Source organism: Laetiporus sulphureus (genome assembly GCF_001632365.1).
Source record: "Laetiporus sulphureus 93-53 unplaced genomic scaffold LAESUscaffold_6, whole genome shotgun sequence".
Classification (NCBI taxonomy): domain Eukaryota; kingdom Fungi; phylum Basidiomycota; class Agaricomycetes; order Polyporales; family Laetiporaceae; genus Laetiporus; species Laetiporus sulphureus.
The window spans coordinates 795,204-812,152 of record NW_024468515.1 but is presented as its reverse complement, the minus strand read 5'-3'; the positions used below and the strand labels follow the sequence as shown (position 1 = coordinate 812,152).

Sequence of the window (16,949 nt, the reverse complement as noted above, 5' to 3'; positions counted from 1 at the left end):
TGTGTTACCCAGGAACTTTGCTTTGTGCCTATGCTATCCTCCGAATCTTTATCACATATCTATTATCCCCCAGAAGCAGTGTACGCTCGAGAAAAATCGTGAATTGATTCCAATTGCGTCCACCGTACCTGTACAATACAATATCACTATCAATACATTCTGGTTTCCGATTTATATGCGAGGTTGACAGGCAATAGTTTCTTTCCATTGTACGGCATGGGGTCGGAGATTCATGGACCGAATTCTGCCGCATCGCATCGGGGTATCAGCGAAATCGGCCCCCTTTACCAGTACATGGACCTACCATCCTCGTCAAGCAATGTTGCCTCGTCCAGGCAGGCCTGAATGAACTCAGCGATGACGAGATGGCGTCGCTTGGGTCTGAAACGTCCAAGTTAGCAGGTATTACTTTTCGAGGAGGATACTGACTTGGAGGTCCGTTTGATGAGTTCTACACGCCGGCTGATGTCACGTTTGTCCACAATGACGTGCGTGAGCTTCGGCTCGTCCAGCTCAACAACACGGCCACCGTTTGCGATGATGATAGCAGCTAGCTTTTCGAAACTATGACACGAGTCTGATAAGTGAGAGGGGCCTACCGTGCCGCCTACGCACCTCCTACTGATTTCTTGTTCGTTCTTGGCCCTCACCACCATGCCGTGCTTTCTTGCGTTCTCCGGGGAGTCAAGGTAGAAACATCTGACCAAAAAGTCATATTCATGAAAAAGGCAGAAATCGCTGCTCTTACAGGTGCTTGAAGATGAGGTCCTGATCGTATTGCATGGCATTCTCGTCCTCTCCCATCTTCACTTCGGTCTTCTCCTAGGCGTTAATACAGGATCTTATGGAAAGGTGTCCAACCATGGTTACTCACCTCCTTTAAAGAGGTATCTTTAAGCTTTGCCTGCCAAAGCAACAAGCAGATATGAATGACATCCCGGTCTTTGACAATAGTCTTCTTACGCTTGTTTTCTGTACGGACTGACTTGCAGAGACATCACTCGGCTCCACATCAACCCAATCCTCATCAACGTCTTGCTCTTCATCGTGGACGTCCTCGTTGTCTGAATCGGCTTCTGTCTCAATCTCCGTTTCCGAACTTGCTTCTGATCTACTAGGCGCAGCTTCTACATGGAACCACTCTGCGGTTGTAGGGTCAAGCTTCTCTTCCTCCGCCTTTCCCTTTTCAGATTGTTGTTCGGGCGTCATCTCGCTAGCGACCTCAGAGGACCCGCATGGGACTTCTTCTTCCTCGCTTTCGTCCTCCATGTTGTATTCCTCATTTTGAGTTCTTCCAGGGGTAGCGTAAAAGAAGTACCTACAGATTACCTGTCTGTCAACCAATGCTCGCCTCAGGGAATGAGCGACACGAACTTCTTCTTCATAGGGACCCGTTCACCCCGGTTGCAGCAATTCAAGATCCATTGTGGCTTGATGATGTCACATACACCTTTATCCTTTATCAGCTTGATATCGTATGCTGCTTGCCAGAGATGTAAGTAAAGCATGTCTCGACGGCCTGCTTGTTCACGCACGGGTCGTGGTCCCTCCATATACTACTAGGACCTGAGGATCGTCTCGCGCGATCTGGACGAAACTCCCTCCGTTGGCACGAATTCTGTCTCATTCCATGATGAGCAGCGAAGTGTTGTCGCCAGAAGAGTACCCACAGCTTTAAAAGCTCCTTCTTGTCTTCATCACCCGTTCTCGACTTTGGATCAGATGCGACCACTTTATATGAGCCGGTCAAACGATAGCCGAGCAGGTCGCTCAAGAGTGACTTACTTAACTTCATCCCCTCAAATAGGTCGCTCTGAACTTCGACATCTTTGAGCTTGAGGCTCTGATATTCTGGCAACAACGTGATCTGCAGGAGAACTGAGCATTGCAAGTGCACAGGAGAGGGAAGGTGGGGATGAATGATAATGAAAAGCGACATACCTTCTTCTTCGTCTTCCTCTGCTTTTTCTTAGGTTTGCTACAGCATCATTAATGAGCATTCACACGATTCAGTCTCCCACTGTATGCTGACCCATCATCATCTTCCATCTTGCGCTTCCGCTCCGATCGAAGGCTATCCAGGACAGCTATGGCGCTAGTCAGAGCGAGCCATCGCTACGTGTATGGACGATCTCACCGGTTGCCGTCATACAATCAGAGATCTCAAGGTCATCACGGATTTGCAGAGCTCGCGGAAAACGCATGGTCACACCCATATGATACAAATCTAGCGTATGGTGTATAGTGAGCATTCCGTGGCAACCGCTTAGAACGCTATCGGGATCTTACCGGAGGAGACGATCTCTGCCGCCTTGACTTTCAAAATGAACGAGCTGGACAGTCATGAGCTTGGCATATCGCATAGATGACTGGAACTTACTCCTGTGGCTCGATGTACACGTCGCCCTTGTCCTCTGCACCCTTCGATGAGACCTCAATGAAGCTCGGAGGATCCTTCGGATTCCATTCTTTCCACGGCAGCGACCGTACCCAAACATAGTCAGCGTATGACAGACCCGTGCCGACGCGGACCAGGGTGCTGTACCTAGCGAGAACACACCATGAATGAACTGTTATGAACTGTTCTGTTGCGTATGTTGTCTATAGACTCACTTGGGCTCATCTTCGTCGTTGGGGCGACGGTCATCCAACACAGCACACACGAAGGTGGAGACGCCGCCCGCGCGCCGACCGGTACCATAATTCCCCGCTGTTTAATCTTTCGGTAAGCAGACATCATGCAGCGGCAATTAAAGACTGACAGACGACTAGCACATCGACCGTTTCGCCCATGTTGTCCTGGTCAATGGTGAAGTTACAATCTTACTTGCCGAGCGATGTCGCATCACTCACCATATACTCTGGCTTCACCTAGTGTTGAGAGAAGAAAATGAGCATACTACGTTTGACCAGAGGAACTGAGACACAACCTTGATCCAATCCCTATTACGTCCATTCAGCACATACTCCGAGTCCGGATGCTTGAGAATGAGCCCTTCGCCGCGATTGGCCATAATCTCGTCCATGCGCTCGCGCACGTCCTTCGCCGTGCGACCCTCATATTCCTTGACATACTCTACACGGCCCGGCACCTCCTGCAGGCAGGATTTTAGGTTGCGCTTGCGGTATTTGAGGGACTTGTGTAGGAGGGACACGCCATTGAGAAACAGTATGTCGAACACTTTGACTATGAGCGGGCGAGGTGTCAGGAAGTTAAGTGGGAAACAAACCCACGAACCCACGAACTCACAGCAAGGACGTGGGTTGTGTTCCTTCTTCGATTTGTCTATGAAAAGTTCAGTCGTAATCCACGGTCGGAGCCGATGTAGCTGTACCGAGAGCAGCCGTCTTCAACGACCCGAAAGGGAGGTTTCGCTCTGAAACCGGATCCCAAACGAGCATCTCCCCATCTAGGATTATTCTAAATGGACTTCAATGAATGCAGCTATCTTATAGAATGACAGCGGCTTACTCGTCTACCCGAGGGTCAAATGCATTGTGTAGATACGGCGTCAGACTGCCGGTTCCGACGTGCTTCCCATACAGGTAGGTGTAATCTTTGCCCTTCCTGTGAGCGGCCGCCACGAATTCAGTCCAAATGACCCAGCTATAGAGTTTAAAGAATATACCTGGAGCAATAGAAGTACTCGTTGCCGCGCTTGTGCAGTTGCATGCGCTCCCCATCCAGCTTCTCCTCCATGATGAAGGTGCGGCCCTGCATCTCCTTGACGGAGTCCTCGATCTTACGTGTAGGCCGTTTGCACAGCATTGGGGCGAACGCGCGGAACAACTGAACGGCCTTATCCTTTGATTGTGGCATCATGAGCAGTCACAATAAATCCCGAGTAGAACATCACAATACCTCTTCATTGAGTCTGCGTTTGGGATCCCAGAGCTCCCACGCAATCTTTTTCAAGTCGGAGCATGTATTGAATAGGTCGTGTGCATCGGGATGGAATACAGAGAACACGGTAGTTTCTTTCACCGAGATCTGCATGTCTGAAGAAAGTGACAATCTGAGCACACAATGTGGCGCCATACGCTGAGCAACAGACCTTTCAGGATGATGCGGACAATCCAGCATTGCTCTTCGGGTGTGGTACGGTTGTATATGCGCTGCATTATTCTTGCCTGGACATCACTTGTGTAGACATATCAGTGAGGGCGCCACGTAAGTTCTACACCTAGTGACACCTACTGTTTTCCTATGTTTTGTGCGAGTTCGTCAAGAAGGTCATTGAGCTCGTCAATAGTCAGAGATCCCTCAATCACGGATGATCGTTTGCTGATAACTTCGTAGAGGACGGTCGGGAAGTCACCTGAGGACTTCTGGAAATCGAAAATTGATGCCTTGAGGCTACTATGGTTGAACGGGGAGAACATGTTGGCTCACATTTCTCTCTGTAGGCTTCTTCCAGTTGAGCAGTCGAATAGCGTCAGGATCTCTTGTGCCGAGCGGAATCAACTTAATGAATGTCTTCGCGAGGAACTTCTCCTTCAGGCCATATACCGCCCGTTCGCGGTCTTTCTGTTCCCATTCGTGTTTGTGAAAAATTGATTAAGTGAATGATCGCACGAGAACTCACTTGAGGGAGAATAAGTCGCAGTACAGGGTAAAGATCGTATCCCTTCTCCCCTCTCCAATGCTACAGGGTCGGAATCAGATCAGACTGTTAAAGGGTAGGCGGCAGAATGTGTACATTGAACCATGAATCAAGCAGTCTCCTCCTTTTCTCTGGCTTGCGTTCATGCTGAAGCTTGTCAAAAAGAATAGCCAACACTTGGAATGGGGCAGTGCCTCTGTTTTGTGGTGGTGCAGGGTAGATAATATTGTGATCTTCCGGGACTGCTGTCTCGGCTGTCGGAGGGGAGGAAGGAGGTGACGGGGGAGGTGACGGAGGTGAAGCAGTTGGCAACATTTCGCTATACCGGAACTGATGATATTTTACTTATTGCGTTTCCACGAATGAAGTAGGCGTAGACTTGCAGTTCAGGTCAGTGAGTGGCAACTCTTTAAGAGGATTTGGAGAGTGCACCGAATGACCACCGGCTAGGTCCAAGTTTCCTGGGCTCTCGATGGAACAGTAGTATTCCAACACACAGGATAGTTCGTGTTTACAGCAGCAACAGCTGATTCGATGGAAAGAGCGCTGTGGCCATAGTCCAGATTACGCACCCGTAGAGGACGCGCGTCAGTCACGTGCTGGGAAATTATCATTTGGCCCTATAACTCATACCCGAACGGGAGACATTTTTCTCCAAATCCAGTTTGGTATGTATCAGATACAAATGAAATACTAACCCGCATTTATGAACGAATTCCGTTTTATATACCGCCGAAGGAGGTACAGGGTGCGGTGCAGGACTACAAAGTAGGGGTGGAGGAGGGTATGAACGAAATTATGGGATGAAAAATGGCGTTATGTCTCCCGTGGGGCTTATTGCATTGCTGATATAGATTTTGGGGTAGGTACAAATATCTGAAGACTCTCAACACTCACATAACCCGGAACACAGGAGCAAGGAATGGCTGAACTGGTCTGGCATTATTAACTCTTGAGGCAGCTCTTCGCTACAAACTTACAGGAAGGCCCACTTCCTTCATTACCTATGGCACCATCGGCTATTGTATGGAGCAGTCTGATACAATGAGCAAGGGGATACAGCTCAGCGGCTCATTCATTCGCCGGATAGATGAAGCTTTTGAAAGGCAAGAGTCATTCCTTGATCTCTCGCTTGTGAAACACCCCTTCGTCAACGTGTAAGCACCCTCAGGCTTTAGCTAATGTCATCTTATTAATGTCACTGACCAGCTATCTCGGGCATCCAGCTCGCCCTGTTCTTGCAGAAGAACTCCCCCTTCGGCGGGAGAGCATCTGGACGATCGAGGCTGCCGTAGAACACGTAGGTATTCTCTCCTGCATTGGCATTATACTCGGTGATACCGGACCCACAGGCGCCACAGAATTCGCGAGTCAGCATGGTGCCAGCGCCGTTGTCGGATTCATGGCGAGTTGTCTGTCCCTTGGTAATCTGCATGGCCTTGCGGGGAATCCTGGCTGTGATGCCGAATTCGGACCCAGTAAATTTCTGCATCGATGTAAACTGGTTCAGGAAAAGTGCGTCAATGCAAGCAAGAAAGCAACCCGCCTTGCAATTCCTACAGTGGCATATGCTCGTCCGAGCTTCGTCCGCAGAGCTCAAGTTCAATCTGTAGCGGATGTTGCCACAATAGCAGCCGCCGGTATACGTAGGCATTGCGAGACAAGATGAGATATTGAGTACGCGGAAGTTCACTGATATAGGCTTGAAGGTACTTCGTGAGATCGCCCGAGAAACCACTTGCGAGTTCAGTCGAAACGACATTCAGGAAGAAGTTCAAGAATGAGCCCTACCTGGGCTAAAGTAGAGCGCTCGATCGTGTCGCGATGACGCTGAAACCTAGAGCCGGACTGCTTGAACGACTGACCGTGGCCCAGATCAACTCCAGGAGACAACTGTAATGTGCCATGCGATCAAAGTGCGATAAAGACGCGTCGTGAAAGAATGCTATTGACGAAATTCTGCTTGTACTTCAACGACAAAATCGAAACTCGATGCGGAGAAGAATAGGCCATATGTGTAGAGAAACCCGTCGCATTTCCAAACGGATGAACCAGAGTCCGTGTATCTCGCATTCGCCATTTCCACCTGCTCAAGCTTTCGTCTGGGTATCGCTAAGTCTCTGCACATCCTCCAAGAAGTCGAGCATCGTGCTCGCGCTCCACGCCTGCGTGTTGCACGAGTCACGGCAGAGTTCGCCGTCCTTGTTGGTTAGCTCCGGCAGACCCGCCCAGGGATCATTTTGGATATGACGCCGGGATGCGAGAATGCTGCGGTGCAGCCGATGCAGCGTATCAGTCGAATCCTGCCATATATTGAGTCAAATAGCAGCTGAGAAATCAATGAGGTGAACGAACATTCTTGCCAGCTCCAACGAGGGTATCGAAGTATAGGTATGCGCGCAAGAAGTAGCCCAGCGGCCAACCCCATTCAGGACCCTGCAAATGGAATGGTCAACGATACTCGTAATAGCAAGGCGGGCAACGCACATTGTGGTAGTTGAGACCCTTCGCGATATTGGGATCATCACCATCATTGGAGTTATCATAATACGGGCGGTATTGCATATCACGAGGATCTAGGGTCTTCATACCGAGCGGTCCTCTGAGCACCTGATCAGCGAATTTCAACGCGTAGAGGGCGTGCTCCGGATCGAATAGCTCGGGCGCCAGAGTCATCGCGATAGGGAAGTTGGGCCGGAACTGGTAGTCAGACCACTCTCGACCAACACCCGATCCGTACACGTCCTTGTAGATACCCCTGCGATTGATCAAACTGGGGTTCACGTTGTATTTCGCATCGTCGCCAGGGTCTGGGATTGAGCAGGGTCAACGACTGGTCTTGGCAACGGCCTTTACTGCACTCACCCAATGGCACGTAATAACATGCCTCGAAGGACGTTTGCAGCAAGTTACCCCATTCCTTATAGGTTATGAGCTTCCGTTTGCCATCAACTGGCGTACTGTTAGCGCGAATTTTATCTTTCGAACATTACGCTTACTTTCAGCCTCTACGCCCATGAACGGGAACTTCCCCGCACTGGAGAGCAGGTCCAGCCACCTCAGCGTGCTCTTCAACAGACCGGTGATCTCCACAGGAGCACCATCTCGCGGAGTGCCCGGTTTGCCCTTCGTACCTGCTCTAACAGACTCGCCCATCTTGTCCATCCAAGTACCACAATTGTACTCATTGCCGCCAAAGATTATACCAGTGTCCCAGTCGACTTTGATGTCAATATCGAATCCTTTATCCTTCATCTGCATGTCCAAGTTGGAGCCGGCGTTGTACTCGCGGAACGAGATGCCGTTCGCGTGACGCTGTAGAATTTCCTGGATGATCTCCGCGATGGTGCTTGAGTACGCATACGCCCGAGGATCGTCCCAAGGAACCCAGGTGTCATCCTTAGGGAACCGTCTCTTTACAGGTTCGGAGAGAATCGCTATGCCATCCGGTGCACTGTTGACATAATCCTGAATGTTTTGAACCATCCACCAAGGCGAGTCTCGTGAGTTGTACCTTGAGTGTCAAAAAGCATCAGCAAATAATGCTGACGCCAGATCATTACACGCACCTGGGGTTGCGGACAGAGTCAAGGAGGTTGGGAATCAAACCATGCTTCAACGTCGATGCAAATGCCAGTATATGCGCCTTAGCACCAGCGAAGTTGCCGGTAGTCAAGAACAGACCGCGCAGAGAAATGAACACATCTCTTCCCCAGCATCTCGCCCACCCAGACGCGAAATGTGGCAGACCAGCTGCGAGCGAAGGTGTGTGTCCGCCCGGATCGAGGGAGGCAGACTTGACCATGCCATGCATCTGTACAGAACATAGGGCAAGGTCATGGGTGAACGAGTGACCGCTGACGACGAACTCCGAGGACTGCTCAATGACGAGCTGACGAGCAACCTTGTACGCCTCCGAGATGACGATCGCGAAGTACTTCGGTCTCAGGAAAGGTGGCACGTCCTTGACACGTTCGAACCGCTCCTTAAACCATTGCGCGGGCTTCGCCAGATTGGGGAACATCTTAACTTGCCTGTGATTGTAAATCAGCGTAATTCGTAGAGTGTTATCCAATCCGCTCACCTCGACAACCTGGAGTGAACATATTCTAAGGCCCATGGTCCCTCACGTAGGTGACCGCAGAGAGGATGTCCGAGGTCGTTGTACCTCATGATGTGCCGCAACGGGTGCATCCAACCCTCTAGTCCGCAGTACACGAGATTACCCATGCCGGGAACAACGTATGTGCCGATCTCTCCGTCAGTTGCATCACGCTCTTCTCCATCCGCACGGTGAAGGACAACGTTCAAGTCTACCAGGTTGAGGTCGGCAAACGCGGCCTCCGCGCCCTCGGCACAGAATTTGTCCAAAGTCAGATCGAGGTTCTGCAGATGAGTCTCAAAGACCATGATGCTCCCGGGGGGGAAGTACTTCGGAACGACGATCTCAGCGTAAGGGCCCTCGTGATCGAGTCCCTGAGGCACGACTACAGCTGGCATGTCAACTAGCTTGCCCCGAAGTCCATGCAGGGTGGCTGGATCCTTGTCAATTTCGTACGACGGAATGTCGATGGAAGCCCCATAAATGAACTTCGCTTTCGTCCCCCGTAGCTTGATTGGGCTGACTATTGATGAAATCAGTCATGGAGGTTCTTTAAATTGAGGGAGGACATACTGAAGCCGCGATCCTTCGATCCCTTGGTGAAGGCAGTATGGGCAACGAGCAAGTATCCCTTCTGCGTCGCAGGTTGAACCCGATGCAGTACGATGTACTGTCCGTACGCAGTCAACACAAGCTGTTCCAGGACAAAAGCGCAAACACTTACGTCATTCTCTTGGTGCACATGCCCTTCCTCGTACCCGCTCAGCGCCATCTCCGTGTGCAACGAATTCAAAAGGCGCTTCGCCTTTGCAATCCCACTTCGCTCGCCAAGGTCGGTCACCTCATACTTCCTGCTCTCACGAACGAGATCCAGCAGCTTTGGGTACAGGTCGTCGAAGCCCTTCACGGACCCGACGGCACAGTATGAGAATGTGACGAGTGCTCCGGTGGATAGGGCGTCCTCCGCAGAGCGCTTGGACAGGTACGTCTCGTTATCGTGAGTGAGGTCATAGAACAGGGCATGAGGCGCGGAGCCGTTGTGCGGAATAACGATGCATGGACGGGTTGGGCCCTTGCCAGTAGGCGGCGGCAATTCTCCCTTGCTCGTGACACAAGCGCTGTCCATTGATCCTAAACCGTAGTGTGAGCACTCACCAAGAGCATCTAAAACTGCTCGGACCTACCGATTGGTTTTCCAAGACCATGGCGGTACAACAATCTTGAGAATTCCTTCGGGTCCCATGCGTTTCCTGCTTCCCGAATCAAGCTATTCAACCCAAGTCGGCTCACGAACAGCTTGTCCGTATCTTCGCTACCCGTGAAAAGCTCAGCGCAAACGTACAGGTTCGGGTTCACAACGCGCGCCGCGTCAAGCAGCGTCACGCCAACATGCAATGGCGTCGAGTGGCAGTTATCAATCCGGAAACCCGCGAACGTCTGCGCGAGCGATGTGACATACGTCTTCATGTGCTCCCACAACCATGGATTGTCTGAGGGCCCGTTGCCATAACGAAGTTTGACGCAGTCGCCCCAGACGATCACTTCCCGGCGGAGATATGATTTGGAAGGAGGTAATGCGAAATTTGCAAGTGGATCGGCATTCCAGATCCAGCCATTGTTGGCCACGGAGTACTTGGCAGAATCCAAAGGCGTTTTCTTCTTGCTGAGGTACAGACGAGTGAAATACGTCTCAACAAGCGGCGACCTATATTGTGAATACGTGAGCCAAAGAAAATGTTCGTTTGGGGAGATGCCTACTTCTCCGAGATGGGCCCCAACTTCGATCCATGTTCATCCAAGCGAATGTACTTCAGCCTGTTCTTGATCTGATCGAGAGCGACGCGCGTGTCTTCTTCCCATTCCTGGTAGAGGGGTACATTCAACACATCGACTACACGGATCCATGCGTCGGCCAGCGCATCGCCGTTGTCCTCAACATCGACGAAGGCAGCCTTCACAAAGCCTGCCGCGACTGATCCATCTACATGTGTTCCAAACTTCTTCTCTAGCTTGCCCAGTCCGTGGATATTTCCAGAAGCCCGCATGACCTCGGCGAGTTCCACCACTGTCTTATGGGCGACCGCCGGCCCGTCCCATTCGGTGATCTTCTTACTCTTCAATGCCTCTTTTACGGAAGCACGCTCCTTGTTGACGTCGAGAACATAATATTGCCACATGTTGAGCTCCTTGATATAGTCTTGAAAACCGTTCACGAGAGTTTCCAAGTCTGCTTCAGAGGTGACTATCGTTGGCAGACCCTTGCTCTCCAGGCTCCCAGAGAAACGCATCATCGCATCATCGAGTTCGAGAGCGGGAGTCAAATGTGGAGTGTTTGACGGGCTGTAGCCTGATAGTGATTGAGTTAATGTACATATATGCGGCAGAACAGAGACTCACCTGCTTCTGGGTGCTCGAGCAACCATGGACTGTCATTTGCGGTGTGATTCAACACAACATCCGTCAAGCTCAGTAAACCGTACTCGTCCCTTGCAATCTTCAACATCTCCTCAAGCTTGGCCTTTCCTCCATCGTTGCCAATATCTTTTACACCGCCTGGGAACATAGATGGCTCGTATACCAGTTGGTTCCTGATGGAGTACGGACTGTCGCTCTCTCCCCTCTCCTGTAACGGCGTCCAATGGAGCATGTTATAACCTCTCACACTGCTCTCCGTGAGGTACTTTCTCCAGGCATTCATGGGACCCATCCATTTAGAGACAACCGTCAAGATTGAGAGGCCATCCAGTGGTAGATTGACTGCGCCAGATTGTACAGCACCACCCCTCTCTAGGATCGTTCCATCGGAGGACAGGATGGAAGATCGGGCCTTAACTCGTAGGATCGGATCGATGTTAAAGTAACCCTCGCGACCCTTCACGCGTGTGCCTGGTTCCTCGCCATCGTACTCTACCCAGTATGCGAATGCACCAGCGTGCGAGATGGGAAGGTTGATTTGAATCGGCTTGGAGAAGTTGGTCGGCAACCTAAAGCAACATATTAGCGCGTGCTGTGATTGTACCATTCCTGACGGGTACGCACTTCCGCTCTGCAAACCGATCGCGGGCGAAAACGCCTCCATCGAGCGGGAAGTTGGTCTTGAAAACTCCATTCTTAGACGCCGGCGTTCCCGCCTCGAGAGAGACGCGCAAGATGTAAGGCGTGATAGCCGGAGGCAGGCGCATATACTGGCATGTTAATTTACGTCAGTCACGTCTGTTATCACCAAGCGGCATAATCTAGATGTTCAGAGCATCGCAGCATTTATGGGAACAGAAGGATGATAAATCGCATTGCCAAGGTGATGCCCTGCCAGATAGATACACGGATCAAAGAAACGGTACTCAACAGCTCTGTCCTTGTTCGGACCGCCATCAGGCTCTAGCTGAAGCTCATATACATTGACTGGCTTCTCCCCCTGCTTGAAAGCCGATTCGAAGAAGTCGATTCCCTCATCGGCGGGCGTCTTTGGAGTTTTGGGAGTCTTCGGCGAGGTGGAGCTCGAACTGCTCGCGCGCAAGATCTTTCCGTTGCCCGGGATCTTGAGCGCGCCCTTCATCTTCTTCGGCTTTGGCATTGTGATCGTAAGCGAGATGAAGGATCACGGCAAGGGAGGAATGCGGGGACAAGACGCGCGTCCAAAGGTTCTTATAGTTCGAACCTCGGAATACGAACACCGTGACCGCAACGCGTTCGTCGCGCAAACCCCGCGTTCTGTGGTGACGTCACGGTGTAACTGCCGGTCACCCATATTGGGAAGTTTACGTAACAGAAGACGAGCCGGTGACCGAGCACTTTGACCAGCTCTTACCTCGCTGTCGACCATAACGAGCTCGCCGTGTCGCACTAGTATTCGCCATGACTATCAAGCTCAAGCCAAGTCTCTCACCTTCGCCCCCTCCGCTCATGCTCACGGATGAAATGCCGGCATCGCCTGCAGACGTCCTCGAGGTCCCCGGTTCGCCACCCACGACATGGCTGTCGGCGCGCGACATGAAGATGTATGGGCTGGAGCCATTGAGGTCCGAAGTCGGTATCATAAGGTGCAAAGACTGCGGGAAACCCATCCTTAAGAGCGCGATCGCCGAGCATGCAGGTGAGTTATCGTCTCTTCTCGTGCCTGGTGGCCGCTGATCGTATGCTGCCCATTGCCCAGATAACTGCGCAAAGATTCGTTCAGGAGGGAAGAAGGCTGGGAAGGGAAAAGCAAATGCAGATGCAGAGGACTCCACGAAGAAAGGGAAGAAGCGCAAGGCAGACGACGAAGATCTCAATCCAGACGACCCGAAGAAGAAGAAGCCGGCTCCCAAGGTCAACAAAGGGCGTTTCAAGGGTCCCGTCGACTACGACAAGCAATGTGGCGTCATAAACGATAAGGGCCTCCCTTGCTCGCGCTCGCTCACATGCAAGTCGCACTCGATGGGTGCCAAGCGCGCTGTCCAAGGCCGTTCTAAGCCTTATGACGAGCTGCTACTCGAGTGGAACCGGCTGAACAATCCGAATTGGGTTGAACCGGTGAAGCGGGAGAGCAAAGCAGAGAAGAAGGAGCGTAAAGAGCGCGAAAAGGCAGAGAAGAAGCGGCAGCAGGCAGAGGCCGCTGCCGCTGCGGGTGTCGACGTTACAAAGAAGGGCGCCAACAATGCCCTCGTGGGCACATTGACGAAGAAGAACAAGAAGGCCACGGCCGCAGCTGCTGCTGCTGCAGTCGTCTCTTCCGCCGGAGTGGTAACTGGAGAGGATGGATACGAGAACCTGGACGAAGTTGACTCGGAGGCTGAGCTCGATTCCCTCGTTCATGCGGTTCGCGCAGCCCAGGATACTGGGCTGATAGGAGTTCCACTTGCAGTACCTTGCGATGCAAGTTCGTGGTTTGTGGCCCGACGTGAACGGCTCCGGAGCTGCAACCAACTTGTCGCCAGTGCTCTCATGCCCTCGTCGCGAAATTCTGTGGGCCCGGGAGGTCCTCGACTCGCTTGATCCTCGCCTTTCTTCCCTTTACTTCCTGGCGCATCTGCGCTGCTTTCTAGATGTGGGATCAAGAAGGTCTTGACTCACGCGACTTGCACTCCACCCGCGGCCTACTCTTACCATGGCTGTGCCATGTGTATGTCCCTCCCTTCCCCTTTCCACGTTGATGCTGTAGTCATGGCCTCGCGCGGGAACCTGCTTCCAGGGTCCTTTGTCTTGCTCATGTGCACTTTTGTGTCGTGCTATACCCCGTTCATTCAATGATACCCCAGCATACTCTTGCCATTCGTGTACTGGTCAATATACACGGTGTAATATTTTGCAAACTCGTTCGCTGAGTACAGATCGCCTGTTATCATTGAGACGGGACGAATTCCTTTCTTCGACGCCGTTTCCAGCGAACAAGAGCAGCTCGTAGAAGATGAACAGTACTTGCTTAATACAATCATTGTGAAAGACAAGTGGATAGAGGCTGATCGAAGTTTCAAATAGCAGAAGCGAGCGGCGAGAGAAGTTGAATTATGTGCAAAGCGAGCGGCAGCATATGGACCGTGCGCGTTGTGGCCATGATCATCATGACCATCATTGAGGGTCCGTTGTAGCAACCACCCCAGACATGGGCCCATGTTTGACCATGTGACATGCCATCAAAAACCGCTACCGTACAATCTCTTCTTGTCTCCCCTAGGCAGACCTATAAAATCGTCTGAGGAAGCGACGACATACGATATTAAGGTCTGCTTCAAATTACGCCTTCTGTAGTGTAGCACGCCATTTCGATCACGTGCCACCTCGTTATGAAAATGCCGAATGATGCCGCTGGCTTCCCCCGGATCTCATCGGGCATGCCTGCAATACCTAAAGTCCAATGCATGCATATGTGCAACGACTCAGCGAGATCTTAGTCTCTTTAACAAACATGTCTATGTGATGAAAAATAAATGTACAAGTCAGCTATGGGCAAAAGAAGGGCATGTTCAATGGATGTATGCACAATGAGCCTCAGCCACCGCACTTCTCAGCCACCGACGTGTCATACGAGGTCCAATCGACGCCTTTCGGAGATGCAAAAAAAGCTTATGTAACTCCGGAATTGCGTAACCCACTGTGAGAGCGGTAATTTGAAACAGACTAAATCTCTTCTCATGGCAATGAATTCGCGATATCAAATCGGTTTATTCTCGAAAACAGCATCACACAGGGCACCGTGTCCGATGAGGTGAATGTTGGGTGAATGCGTTCCCGTTACAACATGATGTAAACGAGTGAGAATGAAGTTCAGTCCGTTGACATTGCGATTGGTATTTCGTTATAATCATAAATAGTGTGCATTACGACGAGTAGGATAAAATCCATCAAATGAGCCTTTTTGACATCCTCAACCAAGATGCGGTAGATAATGTAGATACGGAATCATTATACAAGTGCGGACAGACACGTTCTACTGCGATGCGGGTGACGGTGGCGGCGCCAGAGGACCTTGCATGACATGGATCTCGACTTGATCAGCGAGCTCAGAAAACATGTCTGTGAAACCAGGCTCTTCTTCCCGTAGGTTTGCGAATGCGACTCTCAGGAGCTTCAGACGCGCTCCATTTGCTGCACGTTTCCGGAAGGAGTATGTCAGACGGCGGAGTGTTTCATTCGTCGCTTCTTTATCACCTTCGAAAGGCGTCGAGAGGATGACAGTGGAGAGTAGCGGGCAGACGTCGAACGTCACGCCTTGCTGATTGTGCGTGGTCTTCGACAGAGCGCGGAGAAATCCCAAGGTGACATCCGCATTGAGGTCGATCGTGGTCAACGCGGGAAAGGCACGGAGGATGTGACACCAGGCTGAATCACTCAATGCGATTGACTGTTCTTTGATGGTGAGGCGGACGAGACGGGGGAACGTGATGGAGTCAGCCATTGTTCTCAACCGCTGGGAGATCCACTGGAAGTTCGGACGAGTGCACCAATACCACGATATCATGGACACTGACACTGACGTCAGCCCCTCTGAAAACAAGGCGATGTCGTCGATGCCAACGCCGGATGTCCGTGCGAGGAGATCTGCACACTTCCACTCGGACTCGAATGTGTGCATCGACGGCCGGTAGGATGAGGAATTGACACGCGGGGCATGCAGCTTCAACATGACACGGGTCACTTTCGGGAAGGATATCTGCGCGAGAATGTCCCCGACGACATTGGACATTCCACGCAGGACGAATTGTTGTCGCAGATTGGGCAAGTGGATGACTTCATTGTCTCGCGGCGTATCTAGAGGATCGGGAGGGAAATGGGAATGTCCGAATCCCAGACAAAGCGAATGTATGGCAGGACAGCGGCGTAGCATAACTTTGAGCTGCGACAGAGGGGGGGCGGATTGGTTCATCAGAACAAGTTCGGTCATATTCCTGTACGGATACCACGGGAGGACGTTGTGTGATGAAACGAGCGAGCGCAAAGCAGGCATCTCGTCCGCAAAGACGGAGCCGATCAACCCCGGCTGCGCAGTATTTGTGGCCGTGAGGACGAGTTTTCGCAGGATAGGACCAGGTTGTGAGAAGACATTCGCGAGAGAAGTCGTGTCCTTCTCGTGGAAGTTTCTGATAACAAGGGCTAACAGTCTATGGCTGCAATCGGCGACCAGCTGCGCTTGCTCAAGCAGCTGACACATCGAAGCAGATGCAGGACCTTCGAAGGCGACATGTACCGCGAGGTTGCCGGATCGCGATATGAATTCGCGAAGCATGGGCATGCAGCAGTCTTTGTCGACGATCCATCTCGACCACAATCGAGGAGATGCAAGTGCGACGTTCCGCCAGAATTGGCAGACATAGGTGACAGAGAGCCATGTGGTGCCATTGGATAGATTCTGCGTGTTGAGCGGGCGCAAATCAGGACGAGGATCGTGGCCCAACACGAGATGGAGGAATATCATGTGGAGGATGTCATCTGACAATCTGGCGGCCGGTGTGCTGAGACTAGGGTGACGGAGAACATCTTTGGGCATTATTACGAGCCGTAGAAATCCGTGCCTGCAGGGTCTGGCATCAGTCCACGCCTTGAGGGACGCGTCGGCGTAGCTACACTTACCGCGACGGGGGGAACCGAATTCCAGAGAGGATGACTGAGTCTGCGTGAAGAGGCATGTTGCAGCATGTTTTATACGCGACTTGCGATGAGTTTCGGAGTGGCCACCGAGGGTTTTGCAACCGTTTAGGCAAACGTTTGGAGGTTGTTGGATCTTGTCGGTCCACACCGTGACGGTCGCCAGAGCGTGACCGCACGGC

At 51.7% G+C, this 16,949-nt stretch overlaps 5 protein-coding genes across 5 annotated transcripts; 1 reads left to right on the top strand and 4 right to left on the bottom strand.

The window, feature by feature from the left end:
* Window positions 1–68: 68 nt before the first annotated feature.
* Window positions 69–5,066, bottom strand: LAESUDRAFT_722259 (DNA ligase 4). Its single transcript, XM_040908170.1, has 30 exons — window positions 4,701–5,066; window positions 4,587–4,646; window positions 4,394–4,528; window positions 4,199–4,329; window positions 4,056–4,141; window positions 3,863–3,999; window positions 3,630–3,805; window positions 3,473–3,568; window positions 3,336–3,421; window positions 3,251–3,286; window positions 2,931–3,187; window positions 2,854–2,871; window positions 2,763–2,799; window positions 2,614–2,710; window positions 2,381–2,545; window positions 2,290–2,333; window positions 2,138–2,227; window positions 2,033–2,087; window positions 1,942–1,978; window positions 1,786–1,867; window positions 1,671–1,731; window positions 1,536–1,618; window positions 1,375–1,480; window positions 964–1,318; window positions 875–904; window positions 749–816; window positions 616–699; window positions 430–564; window positions 305–381; window positions 69–244 (listed from the first exon to the last, which is right to left on the bottom strand). Exons 1-30 carry the CDS (start codon window positions 4,917–4,919, stop codon window positions 231–233), a joined length of 3,057 nt encoding a protein of 1,018 aa, XP_040767843.1. The 5' UTR covers window positions 4,920–5,066; the 3' UTR covers window positions 69–230.
* A 321-nt stretch (window positions 5,067–5,387) lies between these two features.
* Window positions 5,388–6,388, bottom strand: LAESUDRAFT_722256 (uncharacterized protein). The gene is made up of 4 exons (XM_040908169.1): window positions 6,151–6,388; window positions 5,811–6,090; window positions 5,519–5,749; window positions 5,388–5,467 (listed from the first exon to the last, which is right to left on the bottom strand). Exons 1-3 carry the CDS (start codon window positions 6,256–6,258, stop codon window positions 5,718–5,720), a joined length of 420 nt encoding a protein of 139 aa, XP_040767842.1. The 5' UTR covers window positions 6,259–6,388; the 3' UTR covers window positions 5,388–5,467; window positions 5,519–5,717.
* Window positions 6,389–6,694: 306 nt separating this feature from the next.
* LAESUDRAFT_645291 (glycoside hydrolase family 133 protein) lies at window positions 6,695–11,888 on the bottom strand (the record flags this gene model as incomplete). The annotated part of the gene is made up of 13 exons (XM_040903908.1): window positions 6,695–6,907; window positions 6,960–7,040; window positions 7,092–7,414; window positions 7,470–7,556; window positions 7,604–8,118; window positions 8,174–8,638; window positions 8,689–9,229; window positions 9,280–9,376; window positions 9,431–9,837; window positions 9,891–10,411; window positions 10,465–11,053; window positions 11,104–11,690; window positions 11,746–11,888. 13 exons carry the CDS (start codon window positions 11,886–11,888, stop codon window positions 6,695–6,697), a joined length of 4,569 nt encoding a protein of 1,522 aa, XP_040767841.1.
* A 629-nt stretch (window positions 11,889–12,517) lies between these two features.
* On the top strand, window positions 12,518–14,104 carry LAESUDRAFT_694730 (SCA7-domain-containing protein). Its single transcript, XM_040906214.1, has 2 exons — window positions 12,518–12,799; window positions 12,860–14,104. The coding sequence occupies exons 1-2, from the start codon at window positions 12,562–12,564 to the stop codon at window positions 13,678–13,680; spliced, it is 1,059 nt and encodes a 352-aa protein (XP_040767840.1). The 5' UTR covers window positions 12,518–12,561; the 3' UTR covers window positions 13,681–14,104.
* Window positions 14,105–15,072: 968 nt separating this feature from the next.
* LAESUDRAFT_810377 (uncharacterized protein) lies at window positions 15,073–16,810 on the bottom strand (the record flags this gene model as incomplete). Its single annotated transcript, XM_040914212.1, has 2 exons — window positions 15,073–16,694; window positions 16,753–16,810. Coding segments are annotated over 2 exons (1,640 nt in total), but the record flags the coding sequence as incomplete, so codon positions are not given.
* Window positions 16,811–16,949: the final 139 nt, after the last annotated feature.

Coding starts and splice junctions, on each gene's coding strand:
- LAESUDRAFT_722259 (XM_040908170.1), bottom strand. CDS start 4,919: ATGTTGCCAACTGCTTCACCTCCGTCACCTCCCCCGTCACCTCCTTCC. Junction 3,806..3,862: donor AACGCAGACTCAATGAAGAG/GTATTGTGATGT, acceptor CCACAATCAAAG/GATAAGGCCGTTCAGTTGTT. Junction 905..963: donor AGTCCGTACAGAAAACAAGC/GTAAGAAGACTA, acceptor TTGCTTTGGCAG/GCAAAGCTTAAAGATACCTC.
- LAESUDRAFT_694730 (XM_040906214.1), top strand. CDS start 12,562: ATGACTATCAAGCTCAAGCCAAGTCTCTCACCTTCGCCCCCTCCGCTC. Junction 12,800..12,859: donor CGCGATCGCCGAGCATGCAG/GTGAGTTATCGT, acceptor CCCATTGCCCAG/ATAACTGCGCAAAGATTCGT.
- LAESUDRAFT_722256 (XM_040908169.1), bottom strand. CDS start 6,258: ATGCCTACGTATACCGGCGGCTGCTATTGTGGCAACATCCGCTACAGA. Junction 6,091..6,150: donor GCCACTGTAGGAATTGCAAG/GCGGGTTGCTTT, acceptor ACATCGATGCAG/AAATTTACTGGGTCCGAATT. Junction 5,750..5,810: donor CTGGATGCCCGAGATAGCTG/GTCAGTGACATT, acceptor ACGTTGACGAAG/GGGTGTTTCACAAGCGAGAG.